Source organism: Mercenaria mercenaria, chromosome 18 (assembly GCF_021730395.1).
Source record: "Mercenaria mercenaria strain notata chromosome 18, MADL_Memer_1, whole genome shotgun sequence".
NCBI classification, from domain to species: domain Eukaryota; kingdom Metazoa; phylum Mollusca; class Bivalvia; order Venerida; family Veneridae; genus Mercenaria; species Mercenaria mercenaria.
This window is the reverse complement of record NC_069378.1, coordinates 11,642,549-11,661,333: the sequence shown is the minus strand read 5'-3', so window position 1 is coordinate 11,661,333 and position 18,785 is coordinate 11,642,549. Positions and strand designations below refer to the sequence as shown.

The 18,785-nt window shown below is 33.2% G+C and overlaps 1 protein-coding gene across 1 annotated transcript in view; it reads right to left on the bottom strand.

The window, feature by feature from the left end:
- LOC123537955 (titin-like) overlaps nt 1-18,785 on the bottom strand; it is a 402,126-nt gene that overhangs the window by 227,633 nt on the left and 155,708 nt on the right. The window contains exon 108 of the mRNA XM_053530681.1: nt 16,647-17,010. Within this exon, the coding sequence (XP_053386656.1) occupies nt 16,647-17,010 (364 nt within the window). The remainder of the gene's footprint in view (nt 1-16,646; nt 17,011-18,785) is intronic.

The window sequence follows — 18,785 nt, the reverse complement described above, 5'->3', positions numbered from 1 at the left end:
TATCTACTTTAACAAATATTTTAATTTGAAACAAGTTTAGTTTAAACTTTCTTTGTCATTTTAGTGTAAATAAATTCTAGAAATTAACAAGTACTACATAATAATATTAAATAAATTGTGTTTTAGTAGTGAGTGTTAACTGCCAAGATTTGTCAAAACTAGTTCGGAAGCTTTTTTTAAGAGCTGTCTCTCTATCATATTTTAAAACCCTGTTAACATCAAACTTTAGTGATTTTCAGACCCTGTTTACATCAAACTATGTTAAATTAGCTAAATTATTTTTTGAAAGAGACCAACTGAAAAGAAATACTGCCGCTTAATCTTTCTTTGATTTAACCAGACTTTATTCTTCAATTTCTCTCGCAATTCATAAACAGGGTCTTTCTGATTAGATTTTAAACATAAATTTATAAAGAAAATAAAACGGACACACCTAAACAGACAGTACTATCATTGCAGACATTAAACAAATCTTTCATTATTTAAGGTGATACAAAGACTTTTTTAAAGTTTCTAACAACTAACTTTTATACAAATAAGCTAAAGGAATGCAATTTCTAAAACATTATTAGACAAAATTTTGAAAATTTTAAAATCAGTTAATCAAGTTGCAATAGCCAAACATGAAAATGCTTTCAAAACAGATAAACAGTGTGTTACACACTCTTGCACCTTAAGTAATAAAACCATAGAAACTAAAACAAACATTAAACGTTAAAACTTAAAATAAAGGTAGACACTAAATTCTAAAATAAAAGAAAACACAGCTGGGGGAAATAAAATCAAATCAAAATATAATACACAAAAAATAACAAAATGTGAATAAAAACATAATATTATGTAACATAAAAGGAAACACTATACCATATGCGCTGAGCAAAACAGCATTATGCTGATTATTTTAGATAAATGAAGAGTTTCACAGCTAGGAAATTATTGCATAATAGTATATATTTATTGAATGACAGACAAAATTATTTCGGTGGGGGTAATAATTTTGTCTATTGACTGGAAAGCCATTCAGTGATTTATTGCAGTACATCAGAAAAAAATCAAAGTTGTTTCAAAAAGTTTTGACTTAAGCCTAGCAAACATAAGCTGAACTATAGACCAGTCAATAGTACAAACTATGGACTGGCAATTTGTATGAGGAGTCAAGTTATAATTAAACAATGATTCAATACTAGTGTATCAATATGATTGATTGGAAACTGTATTCATGTGTAACCACACAAAATATTGTTCAAGATTCTTATAAAATTTGTGTGTGTGTGTTCGGGTTTAACGTCTTTTTCAACTTTTTTTCAGTCATATAAACGACGGTGTCTACTTGTAGCAGTGAGCACAATGCCCAACTTTATAGTGCTGCCTCACTGGAATATCACGCCGTAGACACGTGGCATGATACCCCACCCAGTCACATTATACTGACACCGGGCTGACCAGTCCTAGCACTATCCCCTTAATGCTGAGCGCCAAGCGTAGAAGCTGCTAGTACCATTTTTTACGTCTTTGGTATGACGCGGCCGGGGATCGAACCCACGACCTCCCGCACTCGAAGCGGACGCTCTACCACTAGGCTACCGAGGCGGTACTTATAAAATTTACTACGGTACATTTTAACACAGTTTCCAATTAATTGTATCAATACGCAAGTAATAAATTAAGTAAGTAAAGTATTATACAATATTTTCATAACTGTTTCCCCATTGATTCACATCATCAGTTAATAAAATAACTCGAAATTTTAAAATATTGTTTACCCTTTCTCATATAAAAGTGATAATATAATAAACTTCAAGAATTATTGCTACAACACTTTTTTGATAAAAAGTATAATTATTACTGTAAACTATTTGCTAACATCTGTGTTTCCCCTAGTTTATATGGATAGAACTCTAACAAATAATTTCATAATACTGTCTCCATTAGGTTATATCAATATAAGTTATCACAGTAAACTACTGTACAATAATTTCATAATTAATACTAATATACTGTCAACTATTGTGCAATACTTCTTAATATCAAATGTTTAAGTATTATTATGTAATTATGCAACACATTTTTTTCCGCTGTACAAAGCAGTGCAGCAGTAGCGCATTCCAGAGTGTAGGCCATTCTGTCTGCTAGAAATCCAACACAAAATAATAAATAATCGCACAAAGTATCACCAGACGTTCAAGCGACCTGCAAGAGAATTCCTGTAGCCTGGCTCAACTCATACTCCGGCTCCAGCAAAAACAGCTAAACACACTTAAGGGATTCATAATTCTGTTTATTTTAATTGTTAAGCTGAAATATTTGACTTCAATTGCACTGAAATTGTATCGAATGATTTCAAATAAATAATAATATTCACTTTAATACTGAAATATCGCTTTAATATTTTACTTTTTAAATAATTATTTTACTATACAAAATAATTATTATTATATTTTGTTATGACCTGTATGCACGATTTATTGGAAGTGCACATGTTAAAAAACAATTAAATATAAGCAAAACATCAAGAAAAGTAAGACACTGTTAAGAAAGAGTTATAAATTTATAGATAAACTTACAATTATATCAAATTAAAATGTACAAAGTCTGAGATCAGTCAAGGTCACTGCAGAAAAAATATGCCACCATGGTTAGACATTTGAAAATGTTGAATTTCCGTATTATGTGGAGTTGTTCAAGCAATTCCGACTAAGATAGACAATTTTCAAATGGCCTTTTATTAATGAACTATTTTGATACGAGAATGAAGAAAAAATAACTATCAAATTATCCAAATACTTCGCTGGTCTTTACAAATGTCGTTTGTAAGTTTAAAGACTTACTGGGAAAGTTATTAAAATTTTTGTATGACACCGTGGTGACAAGAGAAAAATGCCTTTCTAGCAAATCTATGAAGCGGCTTGTCCACCACAAAAAGAAAGATACAGTACAATATACAGTTTATACATCAGATTAACTGGCAATAACCTCAAACTGGAAGATTCAGGCCAAAGTTTCACTAATGTACCAATTTTAAATTCCTTGTATTCTAAAATAATTCCAAAACAACAGGAAACACGAAGCAGGTTTCAAAACTTTTGGATTTCAAACTATAAATGTGATGACAGTGTATCTACAGTTACTAAGACAATTTTCTTTATTGACATTATTTTTCAAATTCTATGCTAGAATGATATTCCTTTAAATGCCCAAAAAAAGTTGCCATAGAAGTTTATCAGTTTTCACTTTGTGGAATATTTTCTCTTAAACTCTTGTCCAAAATTATATTATTTCATTTCTCATGTTAAAAGTGATGTCTTTATTTGAGATTACTCATGTGCTAATTGCCCTGTGAAACTATGGTCTGGTCAAACAAGAAATATGAAATAAGAGCCAGGCTATCAGGATAATTAATTAATATAGCTGCTTTTCTAACAAGTCCAGTACCTGACTCTTCCTCTGATGCCTCCTGTACATCAAGGCTAACCAAAGAAGTTTCCTGTGGTTTTAATGATTCTACAATAAATTCCTTAGCAACTTCAATGTCAGTAACAACATTCTTAAGTTCAGTAATTTCTGAAGTTATGACTGGTAGAGCAATTTCAACTAGGGTGCTTATTCAACTCAATTCTGTCGGTTTTGGTTTTCTCTTCAACTCTGGAGTAGGCTTTAATTTCAATTTCAACCTAGCTGGTTTGGTTTTTCTACTTCAACTTCTAGAACTTTCCTCAATCCTTAGGTTTTGGCTGAATTTCAACCTCAACTTCTGTTGGTTTTGGTTTTTCTTTTTCAACATCTGGAGTTGGTTTAATTTCAATTTCAACCTCAGCTGGTGTTAGTTTTTCTACTTCAAATTCTAGAACCTTCTCTACTAGATTTGGTTTATTCAAACTCAACTTCTGTGGTATTGGCTTTTCTTCTTCAACCTTGGAGTTAGGCTTTAATTTCAATTTCACCTATGGTATTGGTCTTTTCTACTTCAATTCTAGAACTTCCTCAACCTCAGGTGTTGCTTTATTTCAACACTCAACTTCTGTTGGTATTTGGTTTTCTTCTTCAAACCTCGGTTGGTTTATTTTCAATTTCAACCTACTGGTAGTGGTTTTTCTACTTCAATTTCTAGAAGTTCCTCAATTCAGGTGTTGGTTTTGAATTTCAACCTCAACTCTGTCGGATTATTGTTTTCTTCTACAACCTGGAGTTGTGTTTAATTTCAATTCAACCTTAGTGTGATTGTTTTTCTACTCAATTCAAGAACTTCTCAATTCAGGTGATTGTTTATTTCAACAACTCAACTTCTGTCGGTATTGGTTTTTCTTCTTCAACTTCTGGGTAGGCTTTATTTCAATTTCAGACCTTGCCTGGTTTGGTTTTTCTACTTCAATTCTAGAACTTCCTCAACTCTTATAACATTTGTGTGTTTCTTCAATTCATTATCCATTTTCACACTTCTTTGGTTTGCTTTTTATTCTCTCAACCTCTGGAGTTGGTTTAAATATTCAATTCAACCTCAGTGTGAGTGTTGGTTTTTTCTATCGGATATTCAATTTCAAGAAACTTCTCAGAACCTCATGGTGTTGGTTTGATTTCAAACTCAACTCTGTCGGTATTGGCTTTTTCTTCTTCAACCTCTGGTTAGGTTTATTTCAATTTCGACCTTACCTGGTATGGGTGTTTTCTACTTCAACTTCTAGAACTTCCTCATCTCAGGTGTTGGCTTAATTTCAACCTCAACTTCTGTTGGTTTTGGTTTTTCTTCTTCAACCTCTGGAGTTGGTTTAATTTCAATTTCAACCTCAGCTGGTGTTGGTTTTTCTACTTCAATTTCTAGAACTTCCTCAACTTCAGGTGCTGGTTTGATTTCAACCTCAACTTCTGTTGATTTCGGTTTTTCTTCTACAACCTCTGGAGTTGGTTTAATTTCAATTTCAACCTTAGCTGGTGTTGGTTTTTCTACTTCAATTTCAAGAACTTCTTCAATCTCAGGTGTTGGTTTTATTTCAAACTCAACTTCTGTCGGTATTGGTTTTTCTTCTTCAACTTCTGGTGTAGGCTTTATTTCAATTTCGACCTTGACTGGTATTGGTTTTTCTACTTCAACTTCTAGAACTTCCTCAATCTCAGGTGTTGGCTTCATTTCAACCTCAACTTCTGTTGGTTTTGGTTTTTCTTCTTCAACCTCTGGAGTTGGTTTAATTTCAATTTCAACCTCACTGTGTTGGTTTTCTTCAATTTCTAAACTTCCCATCAGTGTTGGTTATTCAAACTCAACTTCTGTCGGTATTATTTTCTTCTCAACTCTGGGTGGTTTATTTCAATTTCGACTTATGTATTGGTTTTCTATTCATTCAGAACTCTCAACTAGGTGTGGTTCAATGGTCAACTTTTCTGTGACTTTGGTTTTCTTCTTCAACCTTCAGGTGTAGGTTTATTTCAAATTTCGACCTTAACCTGGTATCTGGGTTTTTCTACTTCAACTTCTAGAACTCCTCAATCTCTAGGTGTTGGTTTCTAATTTCAACCTCAACTCTGTTGGTTTTGGTTTTCTTCTTCAACCTCTGGAGTTGGTTTAATTTCAATTTCAACCTTAGCTGGTGTTGGTTTTTCTACTTCAATTTCAAGAACTTCTTCAATTTCAGGTGTTGGTTTTATTTCAAACCCAACTTCTGTCGGTATTGGCTTTTCTTCCTCAACTTCTGGTGTAGGCTTTATTTCAATTTCGACCTTGCCTGGTATTGGTTTTTCTACTTCAACTTCTAGAACTTCCTCCATCTCAGGTGTTGGCTTCATTTCAACCTCAACTTCTGTTGGTTTGGGTTTTTCTTCTTCAACCTCTGGAGTTGGTTTAATTTCAATTTCAATCTCAGCTGGTGTTGGTTTTTCGACTTCAATTTCTAGAACTTCCTCAACTTCAGGTGTTGGTTTGATTTCAACCTCAACTTCTGTTGTTTTGGTTTTCTTCTTCAACCTCTGGAGTTGGTTTAATTTCAATTTCACCTAGCTGGATTGGTTTTCTACTTCAATTCAGAACTTCTTCAATCTCAGGTGTTGGTTAATTTCAAACTCAACTTCTGTCGTTATTGGTTTTTTCTTCAACTTCTGGTTAGGTTTAATTTCAATTTCAGACCTTCAGCTGGTATGGTTTTTCTACTTCAATTCTAGAACTTCCGTCAATCTCATGGTGTTGGCTTCATTTCAACCTCAACTTCTGTTGGTTTGGTTTTTCTTCTTACAACCTCTGGAGTTGGCTTAATTTCAATTTCAAACCTTAGCTGGTGTTGGCTTTTCTACTTCAATTCTAGAACTTCCTCAATCTCAGGTGTTGGTTTTATTCAAACTCAACTTCTGTCGGTATTGGTTTTTCTTTCAACCTCTGGGTAGGCTTTATTTCAATTTCGAACCTGACTGTATGGTTTTCTATTCAACTTCTAGAACTTCTCAATCTAGGTGTTGGCTTTCATTTCAACCTCAACTTCTGTTGTTTTTGGCTTTCTTCTCTCAACCTCTGGAGTTGGTTTAATTTCATTTCAACCTCAGCTTGTGTTGGTTTTTCTACTTCAATTTCTAGAACTCCTCAACTCAGGTCGTGTTCATTTCACCTCAACTTCTGTCTGATTTGGTTTTCTTCTTCAACCTCGGAGTTGGTTTAATTTCAATTCACTTCTGGTTTGGTTTTCTCACTTCAATTTCAGACTTCATCTCATCTCAGGTGTTGGTTTTATTTCAAACTCAACTTCTGTGGTTTTGGTTTTTCTTCTTCAACCTCTGGAGTTGGTTTAATTTCAATTTCAACCTCAGCTGGTGTTGTTTTTCTACTTCAATTTCTAGAACTTCCTCAACTCAGGTGTTGGTTTTATTTCAACCTCAACTTCTGTTGGTATTGGCTTTTCTTCTTCAACTCTGGGTAGGTTTATTTCAATTTCACCTTACCTGGTATTGGTTTTTCTACTTCAACTTCTAGAACTTCCTCAATCTCAGGTGTTGGTTTAATTCAAACCTCAACTTCTGTGGTTTGGTTTTTCTTCTACAACCTCTGGAGTTGGTTTATTTCAATTTCAACCTTAGCTGGTGTTGGTTTTTCTACTTCAATTTCAAGAACTTCTCAATCTCAGTGATGTGTTTGATTTCAAACTCAAACTTCTGTTGGTTTGGTTTTTCTTCTTCAACTTCTGGAGTTGGTTTAATTTCAATTTCAACCTCACTGGTGTTGGTTTTTCTACTTCAACTTCTAGAACTTCCTCAATCTCAGGTGTTGGTTATTTCAAACTCTACTTCTGTTGGTATTGGTTTTACTTCTTCAACCTCTGGAGCTGGTTTAATTTCAATTTCAACCTCAACTGGTGCTGGTTTTTCTACTTCAACTTCTAGAACTTCCTCAATCTCAGTGTTTGGTTTAATTCAAACTCAACTTCTGTGGTATTGGTTTTCTTCTTCAACCTCTGGAGGCTTTAATTTCAATTTCGCCCTTTACTGGTAGTGGGTTTTTCTACTTCAACTTCTAGAACTTCCTCAACTCAGGTGCTGGTTTGATTTCAACCTCAACTTCTGTTGGTTTTGGTTTTTCTTCTTCAACCTCTGGAGTTGGTTTAATTTCAATTTCAACCTCAGCTGGTGTTGGTTTTTCTACTTCAATTTCTAGAACTTCCTCAACCTCAGGTGTTGGTTTTATTTCAAACTCAACTTCTGTCGGTATTGGTTTTTCTTCTTCAACTTCTGGTGCAGGCTTTATTTCAATTTCGACCTTGACTGGTATTGGTTTTTCTACTTCAACTTCTAGAACTTCCTCAATCTCAGGTGTTGGCTTCATTTCAACCTCAACTTCTGTTGGTTTTGGTTTTTCTTCTTCAACCTCTGGAGTTGGTTTAATTTCAATTTCAACCTCAGCTGGTGTTGGTTTTTCTACTTCAATTTCTAGAACTTCCTCAATCTCAGGTGTTGGTTTGATTTCAACCTCAACTTCTGTTGGTTTTGGTTTTTCTTCTTCAACCTCTGGAGTTGGTTTAATTTCAATTTCAACCTTAGCTGGTGTTGGTTTTTCTACTTCAATTTCAAGAACTTCTTCAATCTCAGGTGTTGGTTTTATTTCAAACTCAACTTCTGTCGGTATTGGTTTTTCTTCTTCAACTTCTGGTGTAGGCTTTATTTCAATTTCGACCTTGCCTGGTATTGGTTTTTCTACTTCAACTTCTAGAACTTCCTCAATCTCAGGTGTTGGCTTCATTTCAACCTCAACTTCTGTTGGTTTTGGTTTTTCTTCTTCAACCTCTGGAGTTGGTTTAATTTCAATTTCAACCTCAGCTGGTGTTGGTTTTTCTACTTCAATTTCTAGAACTTCCTCAACCTCAGGTGTTGGTTTTATTTCAAACTCAACTTCTGTCGGTATTGGCTTTTCTTCTTCAACCTCTGCGGTAGGCTTTATTTCAATTTCGACCTTACCTGGTATTGGTTTTTCTACTTCAACTTCTAGAACTTCCTCAATCTCAGGTGTTGGCTTCATTTCAACCTCAACTTCTGTTGGTTTTGGTTTTTCTTCTTCAACCTCTGGAGTTGGTTTAATTTCAATTTCAACCTCAGCTGTGTTGGTTTTTTCTGACTTCAATTTCAGAACTTCCTCAACTCAGGTGTTGGTTTATTTCAACCTCAACTTCTGTTGTTTGGTTTTTTCTTTCACCTCTGGGTTGGTTTAATTTCAATTTCAACCTAGCTGGTGTTGGTTTTTCTACTTCAATTTCTAGAACTTCCTAAATCTAGGTGTTGGCTTCATTTCAACCTCAACTTCTGTTGGTTTGGTTTTCTTCTTCAACCTCTGGGTGTTATTTAAATTTTTTTTTTTTTTTTTTTTTTTTTTTTTTTTTTTTTTTTTTTTTTTTTTTTTTTTTTTTTTTTTTTTTTTTTTTTTTTTTTTTTTTTTTTTTTTTTTTTTTTTTTTTTTTTTTTTTTTTTTTTTTTTTTTTTTTTTTTTTTTTTTTTTTTTTTTTTTTTTTTTTTTTTTTTTTTTTTTTTTTTTTTTTTTTTTTTTTTTTTTTTTTTTTTTTTTTTTTTTTTTTTTTTTTTTTTTTTTTTTTTTTTTTTTTTTTTTTTTTTTTTTTTTTTTTTTTTTTTTTTTTTTTTTTTTTTTTTTTTTTTTTTTTTTTTTTTTTTTTTTTTTTTTTTTTTTTTTTTTTTTTTTTTTTTTTTTTTTTTTTTTTTTTTTTTTTTTTTTTTTTTTTTTTTTTTTTTTTTTTTTTTTTTTTTTTTTTTTTTTTTTTTTTTTTTTTTTTTTTTTTTTTTTTTTTTTTTTTTTTTTTTTTTTTTTTTTTTTTTTTTTTTTTTTTTTTTTTTTTTTTTTTTTTTTTTTTTTTTTTTTTTTTTTTTTTTTTTTTTTTTTTTTTTTTTTTTTTTTTTTTTTTTTTTTTTTTTTTTTTTTAAAAAAAAAAAAAAAAAAAAAAAAAAAAAAAAAAAAAAAAAAAAAAAAAAAAAAAAAAAAAAAAAAAAAAAAAAAAAAAAAAAAAAAAAAAAAAAAAAAAAAAAAAAAAAAAAAAAAAAAAAAAAAAAAAAAAAAAAAAAAAAAAAAAAAAAAAAAAAAAAAAAAAAAAAAAAAAAAAAAAAAAAAAAAAAAAAAAAAAAAAAAAAAAAAAAAAAAAAAAAAAAAAAAAAAAAAAAAAAAAAAAAAAAAAAAAAAAAGAACTTCCTCAACTCTAGGTGTTGGTTTTATTTCAACCTCAACTTCTGTTGGTATTTGGTTTTCTTCTTCAAACCTCCTGGTTAGGCTTTAATTTCAATTTCAACCTTACTGGTGTTGGTTTTTCTACTTCAATTCTAAGAACTTCTTCAATTCAGGTGTTGGTTTTAATTTCAAACCAACTTCTGTCGGTATTGGCTTTTCTTCTCAACTCTGGTGTAGGTTTAATTTCAATTCGACTTGCTGGTATTGGTTTTTCTACTTCAACTTCTAGAACTTCCTCAATCTCAGGTGATTGGCTTCATTTCAACCTCAATTCTGTCGGTTTGGTTTTTCTTCTTCAACTCTGGAGTTGGTTATAATTTCACTTTCAATCTCAGCTGTTGTTTTCTACTTCAATTCTAGAACTTCCTCAACTCAGGTGTTGTTTGATTTCAACCTCAACTTCTGTTGGTTTTGGTTTTTCTTCTTCAACCTCTGGAGTTGTTTAATTTCAATTTCAACCTTAGCTGGTGTTGGTTTTTCTACTTCAATTTCAGAACTTCTTCAATCTCAGGTGTTGGTTTAATTTCAAACTCACTTCTGTCGGTATTGGTTTTCTTCTTCAACTTCTGGGTTAGGCTTTATTTCAATTTCGACCTTACCTGGTATGGTTTTTTACTTCAACTTCTAGAACTTCCTCAATCTCGGTGTTGGCTTAAATTTCAACCTCAGACTTCTGTTGGTTTTGGTTTTCTTCTTCAACCTCTGGAGTTGGCTTAATTTCAATTTCAACCGCAGCTGTGTTGGTTTTTCTACTTCAATTTCTAGAACTTCCCAACTCAGGTGTTGGTTTTGATTTCAACTCAACTCTGCGGTATTGGCTTTTCTTCTTCAACCTCTGCGGTTGGTTTATTTCAATTTCGACCTTCCTGGTAGGTTTTTCTATTTAATTTAGAACTTCTCAATCTCAGGTGTTGGCTTTCATTTCAACCTCAACTTCTGTTGGTTTGGTTTTTCTTTTCAACCTCTGGAGTTGGTTTAATTTCAATTTCAACCTCAGCTGGTGTTGGTTTTTCACTTCAATTTCATAGAACTTCCTCAATTTTCAGGTGTTGGTTTGATTTCAACCTCAACTTCTGTTGGTTTGGTTTTCTTCTTCAACCTCTGGAGTTGGTTTAATTTCAATTTCAACCTCAGTGGTGTTGGTTTTTCTACTTCAATTTCAAGAACTTCTTCAATCTCAGGTGTTGGTTTTATTTCAAACTCAACTTCTGTGGTTTTGGTTTTCTTCTCAACTCTGGTTAGGCTTTATTTCAATTTCGACCTTCCTGTATTGGTTTTTCTACTTCAACTTCTAGAACTTCCTCAACTTCAGGTGTTGGTTTATTTCAACCTCAACTTCTGTTGGTTTTGGTTTTTCTTCTTCAACCTCTGGAGTTGGTTTAATTTCAATTCAACCTCAGCTGGTGTTGGTTTTTCTACTTCAATTTCTAGAACTTCCTCAACCTCAGGTGTTGGTTTTATTTCAAACTCAACTTCTGTCGGTATTGGCTTTTCTTCTTCAACCTCTGCGGTAGGCTTTATTTCAATTTCGACCTTACCTGGTATTGGTTTTTCTACTTCAACTTCTAGAACTTCCTCAATCTCAGGTGTTGGCTTCATTTCAACCTCAACTTCTGTTGGTTTGGGTTTTCCTTCTTCAACCTCTGGAGTTGGTTTAATTTCAATTTCAACCTCAGCTCGTGTTGGTTTTTTGACTTCAATTTCTAGAACTTCGTCAACTTCAGGTGCTGGTTTGATTTCAACCTCAACTTCTGTTGATTTTGGTTTTTCTTCTTCAACCTCTGGAGTTGGTTTAATTTCAATTTCAACCTTAGCTGGTGTTGGTTTTTCTACTTCAATTTCAAGAACTTCTTCTATCTCAGGTGTTGGTTTTATTTCAAACTCAACTTCTGTCGGTATTGGTTTTTCTTCTTCAACCTCTGGAGTTGGTTTAATTTCAATTTCAACCTCAGCTGGTGTTGGTTTTTCTACTTCAATTTCTAGAACTTCCTCAACCTCAGGTGTTGGTTTTATTTCAAACTCAACTTCTGTTGGTATTGGCTTTTCTTCTTCAACCTCTGGGGTAGGCTTTATTTCAATTTCGACCTTACCTTTTATTGGTTTTTCTACTTCAACTTCTAGAACTTCCTCAATCTCTTGTGTTGGTTTAATTTCAACCTCAACTTCTGTTGGTTTTTCTTTTTCTTGTACAACCTCTGGAGTAGGCTTCATTTCAATTTCGACCTTACTTTGTATTGGTTTTTCTACTTCAACTTCTAGAACTTCCTCAACCTCAGGTGTTTGTTTGATTTCAACCTCAACTTCTGTTGGTTTTGGTTTTTCTTCTTCTATCTCTGGAGTTGGTTTAACTACAACATTAACCTCAGCTGGTGTTGGTTTTTCTAATTCAATTTCAACGACTTCCTCAATCTTAGGTGTTGGTTTGAGTTCAACCTCAACTTCTGTCGGTATTTGTTTTTCTTCTTCAACCTCTGGAGTTGGTTTAATTTCAATTTGAACCTTAGCTGGTGTTGGCTTTTCTACTTCAACTTCTAGAACTTCCTCAACCTCAGGTGTTTGTTTGATTTCAACCTCAACTTCTGTTGGTTTTGGTTTTTCTTCTTCTATCTCTGGAGTTGGTTTAACTACAATTTTAACCTCAGCTGGTGCTGGTTTTTCTACTTCAATTTCAACGACTTCCTCAATCTTAGGTGTTGGTTTGAGTTCAACCTCAACTTCTGTCGGTATTGGTTTTTCTTCTTCAACCTCTGGAGTTGGTTTAATTTCAATTTGAACCTTAGCTGGTGTTGGTTTTTCTACTTCAATTTCAAGAACTTCCTCCACCTCAGGTGTTGGTTTGATTTCAAACTCAACTTCTGTCGGTATTGGTTTTTCTTCTTCAACCTCTGGGGTAGGCTTTATTTCAATTTCGACCTTACCTGGGATTGGTTTTTCTACTTCAGTTTCGAGAACTTCCTCAACTTTAGGTGTTGGTCTGATTTCAACCTCTACTTCTGTTGATTTTGGTTTTTCTTCTTCAACCTCTGGAGTTGGTTTAATTTCAATTTCAACCTCAGCTGGTGTTGGTTTTTCTACTTCAATTTCTAGAACTTCCTCAACCTCAGCTGTCTGTTTGATTTCAACCTCAACTGCTGTTGGTTCTGGTTTTTCTTCTTCAAAAGGTTTCTGAACAGACACTGTCCCTATCAAAACTGATTCTCTTCTCACTGGCATTTCTTCTTCAGTGGGTTTTTGTAAGCTCTCTATAAATATCTCAGATATTGTTTCCTCATAAACCAATGGAAGTTCTTCAATAAGAGGGACAAGTTGTGGTTTTGTAAAGTCTTTCAAAGGCTTTGGTTCTATGTCTATAGTTTCTCTGAAATGTTCAATATCTTTCAGATCTTCTATTTCAGGAATCTCTGTCTCTTCAGTTTCTGAAATTGTGACTGCTTCTCTTTCTTTAATCTCCATCTCTGTCAAGGGAATCTCTTGCAAAATATCTGTTAGTCCAATTTCTGTCACAGATATTTTTTCTTTTTCCAATATCTCTTTGGCTTTAGAAACATGTACTTCAACTTTCATTAATGTGTTTTCGGCAATAATCTGTTCTTCAGAATGAGCCTCTATTTGTTGCTCTTTTATCTCCTCAAAAGTGGATTCTTTTTCAGAAACATATTCTTTTTCAGTAACAATAATTTCTGGGCCACCAGTATCTTCTGTGGTGGTAACTGTATCAATTGTTTCAGCTATTTCAGTTATCTGAACTTCTTTTTTACATGGCTGCATAGAAATATCTATATCTATATCTAAGACTGATGGTTTTGGCTTTTTAACAATATCAATAGTTTCTTTAAAGTATTCATCATGTGGTTTTTCTTCAGGCTTAGCCGTTGTTTCAATAATTACAAGTCTCTGCTTTTCTTGTTTAATCTCAATTTCTTCTTCAGCAGTTTCTTTATCAGATAACATTTCTTCCGGTAAAACAATTGTTTCAAACTCTGTTTCTGACACAATGGTCTCTTGACCTGTTGTAACTTCAAGTTCCTCAGGGTATTCAATGAAATACTCTTGATCTTTGCTGGAAACCTTTTCAAGAATTGGTATTGTCCTTTCTTTTGTTACAGATATTTCAGTTTCTTTGGGTTCCATGGGTATCTGTTCATGAATGTCTACCTCTTCAATTTCTGCATATTCTGTAGGAACAGCTTCAATTTCATCAGATACTCTTTCTTCAACTTCTGGCATCAGTTCTGTATCAACCTCCACATCAAATGACACTGGTTTCTCCTCCTCAACTTCAACAACTTCTTCAACCTCAGGTGTCATTTTGACTTCAATTTCTCCTTTTTCTTCTACTTTTTCCTCTTCTTCAATTTTGTGATCTTCTTCTACTTTTTGTCTAAGAGTCTTCTTAATCTGATCTCTCTCTGTTTCTACAGTTTCTATTTCAGGCTGCTCAACTTCCCTTTCAATCTTGAATTCCTCTTCAACTACCTCGGGACTATCCTCAGGCATTTTGGTAAGCTGTATTTTTGGTTTCTCTTTCTCTTTGTAAATATCTAGATCAATCTTGTCTGCCTCTACATCTTCCAATATCTCTTTTTCTTTAATAAAACTAGGTTGTATTTCCTCCTCCTCAAGAACTGGTTTAACAACTTTAGTCTTCGTATGTGAAACTTCTTCTTGTACAGGCTGTTTCTCACTTTCTTCAGATTCAGGTACACTAACTTCTTGTGCTTTACCAGAAACTTCAGAAATCACAGTTACAGCCACTGGAAGTGACTCTATCAATTCAAAGTCTAGTGATTCAAGAGAAGGACTGACACTACAAACACTAACTTCGTCAATTTGATCAAGGGGTACAGGAAGTGTTTTAGGTGTAACCACAGGAATTTCTTCAATAGGTGTAGCCTTTTCATCTGGATAGTGAACAGGCTCTTCAATTATTGGTATCTCTGCCTCAGAAGTTTCCGCCTCTGGTGATTTTAATGTTAAGAGGGTAATATATATTTGGTATGATACATAATTATAGTGCTGTGTAAAGACAGTACTGTAAAAGCATCACTATTCACTGGCATAATGTTCTTACTGCATAATTTACATAGACAGCTACAGTGCAACCTCTGTAGAGCAACACCCTTTGGGAGATACAAATATTGACTGTTATGTAGAGGTTGTTGTTCTGGAGAGGTATATTTGATAGTATATTTCAGCTTAGGGAAAATTTTAAATATGTTGTTATAAAGAGGTTGTACTGTATTTCCCATTTCTTGTTCTTTCTTACTATCAAATAGTAGAATGTCAATTTTTCAATATGACGAAGTGCAAAAAAAATGTTTGATCTAAAATAAACTCTTTTAAGTACTAAGGCATCTCATTTTACAAAAAAAGTTCTTTATAACCTATCTATCTATTTTTACATAGGTTGTTTTGTTGATTAAACCTTTTTAGGGTAAAAAGTTATTGTATCATCTACATACAAATTTTCAATAGTATTTGCAAAGTGAGGAAATGAAAGTCTCAATTCATAGTATCAAAAATCAACTTTTCTATTCAATGAGTTTTATACCTTAATTGCAACACTATTAAATGACAATTGCAAAATAAATATATTTCCTTCTGTATTCAATTCTTCCTTAGTGTCGAATATAAGCAAACAATCTAAAACTTCCTCAACTTCAAAGCTTCTGTCATTATTAGAGTTAAAGCTTTAGACAATCAGTATAAGAACAACATCAACTTCAGGATAAGTCACACAACCTGCTTTTTTATACTTTCAAGTTCACTGAGACCTTAAACCAGTGAAAACTGAAGATTTTACAGAAGGTAAAGGCAGGCAAAACACTGCAAGTGTGTGTGGTAAAAAATAAACATCATAAACATAAATCTACATTCTTTTAACGGGAAATACATATATTTACATAAATAATTACAACTGCCATTGAAATAGTAAAATGTGACATGGATGCCCATGCCAGACTGGATACTCTGGGTTGCTTAAAAAGCAATCTCCTTAGATATTGTTTAAATATATAAAAATTTCATGATTCAAAACTGTTTTGTTAGAAAATGCCATAATGACTTCCACTATCTGCATGATGTTTTGAGACTTTTCCCAAGCCTTTCATTGATTAAGAGCAAAAATAATTGGTCCATTTTTTTTAAAAATTAATTTGTAAAACATTCATCACTGTTTATAAATGTTGCAAAACTTACTGCTTGAGGAACTTTCAGCTTAATTTTTCAATCTGTACCATCTTGCTATAAAACTTTCAACATAACCCTGATGTTATATCATAACACAGCTACTTTCTAAGTTCAAAATAATTATGCATAGATAAATAAAAACATGACACAAAGTGATATTTGTCTTACTACCCAAGTATCAGAATTTACCATATATATCATACGTATCAACTGACATTAAAAAGGCAAAACTGTTTTTCCGAGAAAAGACAGATAGTGATTTCATCATTTATACATGTATGCATATTTGTCCAGAAGCGAACTGGGTTTTATGGCGAATCAACACAAAATGGTCATATATCGCCAAGCCCATTATCATAAGCATTTGTTAAAAGCTGTTCGAAAGATTGAACAGACATACTTGCTACAGGTAAATATTTGTTGCATGCTACAGGCCAATATGTAAGTTCAGAACTTCAGATTTAAGTTTTACAAATACATTTTGAAAGTGAACAAGCTGTAATGTTCTGAACTTCAATACCTCAGAAACTTTTTGAAAGAAAGAGGGAAATCCTATATATACTGATACCCATACAAGTATGTATGAAATCACAACCTCCCTAACATTATGAATAAAACTCGACATAGAATAACTATGTTAAATTTCAATTTAAATAATAAGTTTCCAAATTCATACTGTATATGTGGTAAATTCTGCTAATCTATAATAAATCTAACGTTAACATCATATACAGATACACAACAACACTGCAAGTTAGACACCTACCTTCTACAATAAGTTCCACTGTAGAACGTATAACTCCGAAATCATTCGATGCCTCGACAGTATATTCGCCCTCGTCTTCTTGGAATGTTTCCTTTATTGAAAGTGTGCAGGTACCGTCTTTATGGTACTCAGTTATGTAAGTTGTAGAATCCTCAGGGATGTATTCGCCATCTATAATCCAACGAATTGTGGGTGTGGGATTTCCGACAACAACGCAAGTAAGTTGCGTTGGTTGCCCGTGTTTTGCTACTGTTCTAGATAGCTCTGTAATAAATCTAGGGGCTTCACCTGTGGGGACGGGGATGACCTCTTCCTGACTTTCGACAGGGGTCTTCTCTTCTGAGATGACTTCCTCTGGTACTTTCTACAATATGGGATAAATTCATCATAAGAACACAGCTTTGATTGCAATTTTCATCAAAACACTCTTCGGCTTTGGCTAACCTCATAAAGATGCAAGTTAACTCTGTATTTTAGTGTGTTTGCAAACTACAGAAGAATGGTTCTTACTCTCTTAGAAAACATGATGACATTAAACCTAAATTAAGCAACACCTATCTATATAAACCCATGTTAATGAATGACATCTAAAGTATTGATGGATCACTACAGCAGTTTTAATGAATTAAACTAAGACAAGAGGGTCAAGATGACCCTAGATCGCTCATCTGAGTAATATGAGCTACATGTTTCAAATGTCAAACTGATGATTTTTAGATTTTTTTTTTTGAAGATTTTAAGATGTACAATCAAGTAACCCCTGGGGCGGGGCCAATTTTACCCCGGGGGTCATGATTTGAACAAAGTTTGTAGAAGTCTACTAGGCAATGTTACATATCAAATATCTAAGATCTAGGCCTTCTGGTTTATTTTTAGCAAATTTATGAAGACTTCCTTATGTACAATCAAGTAACCCCTGGGGCTGGGTCAATTTGACCCTGGGGGGTCAAGATTTGAACAAATTTTGTAGAGGTCCATTAGGCAATGCTACATGTCAAATATCTAAGCACTAGGCCTTCTGCTTTATTTTTAGAAAATTTTGAAGATTTTTCTATGTACAATCAAGTAACCCCATGGGGCTGGGTCAATTTGACCCCGAGGGTCATGATTTGAACAAAAAATTTGTAGAAGTCTATTAGGCAATGCTACAAGTCAAATATCTAAGACCTAGGCCTTCTGGTTTATTTTTAGAACATTTTTGAAGATTTTCCTATGTAAAATCAAGTGACCCCTGGGGCGGGGTCAATTTTGACCCCGGGGGTCATGTTTGAAAATTTTTTGTAGAGATCCACTAGGCAATGCTACATGTCAAATATCTAAGCTCTAGGCCTTTTGGTTTAATTTTTAATTTTTTTTGAAGGTTTTCCTATAGAAATCTTTGTAAAATCAAGTGACCCCTGGGGTGGCGTCAATTTTGACCCCGGGGTCATGATTTGAACAACTTAGTAGAGGTGCACTAGGCAATGCTACATGTCAAATATCTAAGCTCTAGGGCTTCTGGTTTTGGAAAAGAAGATTTTTTAAGATTTTTCTATGTAAAATCATATTACCCCTCTGGCGGGGTCAATTTTACCCCGGGATCATGATTTGAACAAATTTGGTAGAGGTCCACTAGGCAATGCTTCACATCAAATATCTAAGCTCTAGGGCTTCTAGTTTTTGAGAAGAAGATTTTTTAAGTTTTTCCTTTCAGTTGCTATGGCAACTAGATTTCTGCATGGAATTCAATTCTTTGAATAATTTTTGTAGAGCTTCACCCAAGGAACATTCCTGTGAAGTTTGGATGAAATTGGCCTAGCGGTTTATGAGGAGATGTCGTTTAAAATAAAAGTTTACGGACGCCGTATGGCGGACAGTGAGTGATCACAACAGCTCACCCTGAGCCTTTGGCTCAGGTGAGCTAAAAAAACAAGATAATATTTTGTACTTGGTTCAAAATATCAATAAATGTTTTCAAACATGTCCTAATAATCTAACAATTTCAACTACTGAATAGGCAGAGATTATAAATTTTTGACTGAGGGCTTATTTCACCTCATTTTAAATCTGGCTAAAGATAGTAAAAGGAAGCTATATTTCTACAAACTATACCAGCAATTGACAAAACTGAATAGAGCTGATTTCATCTCACTTTAAATC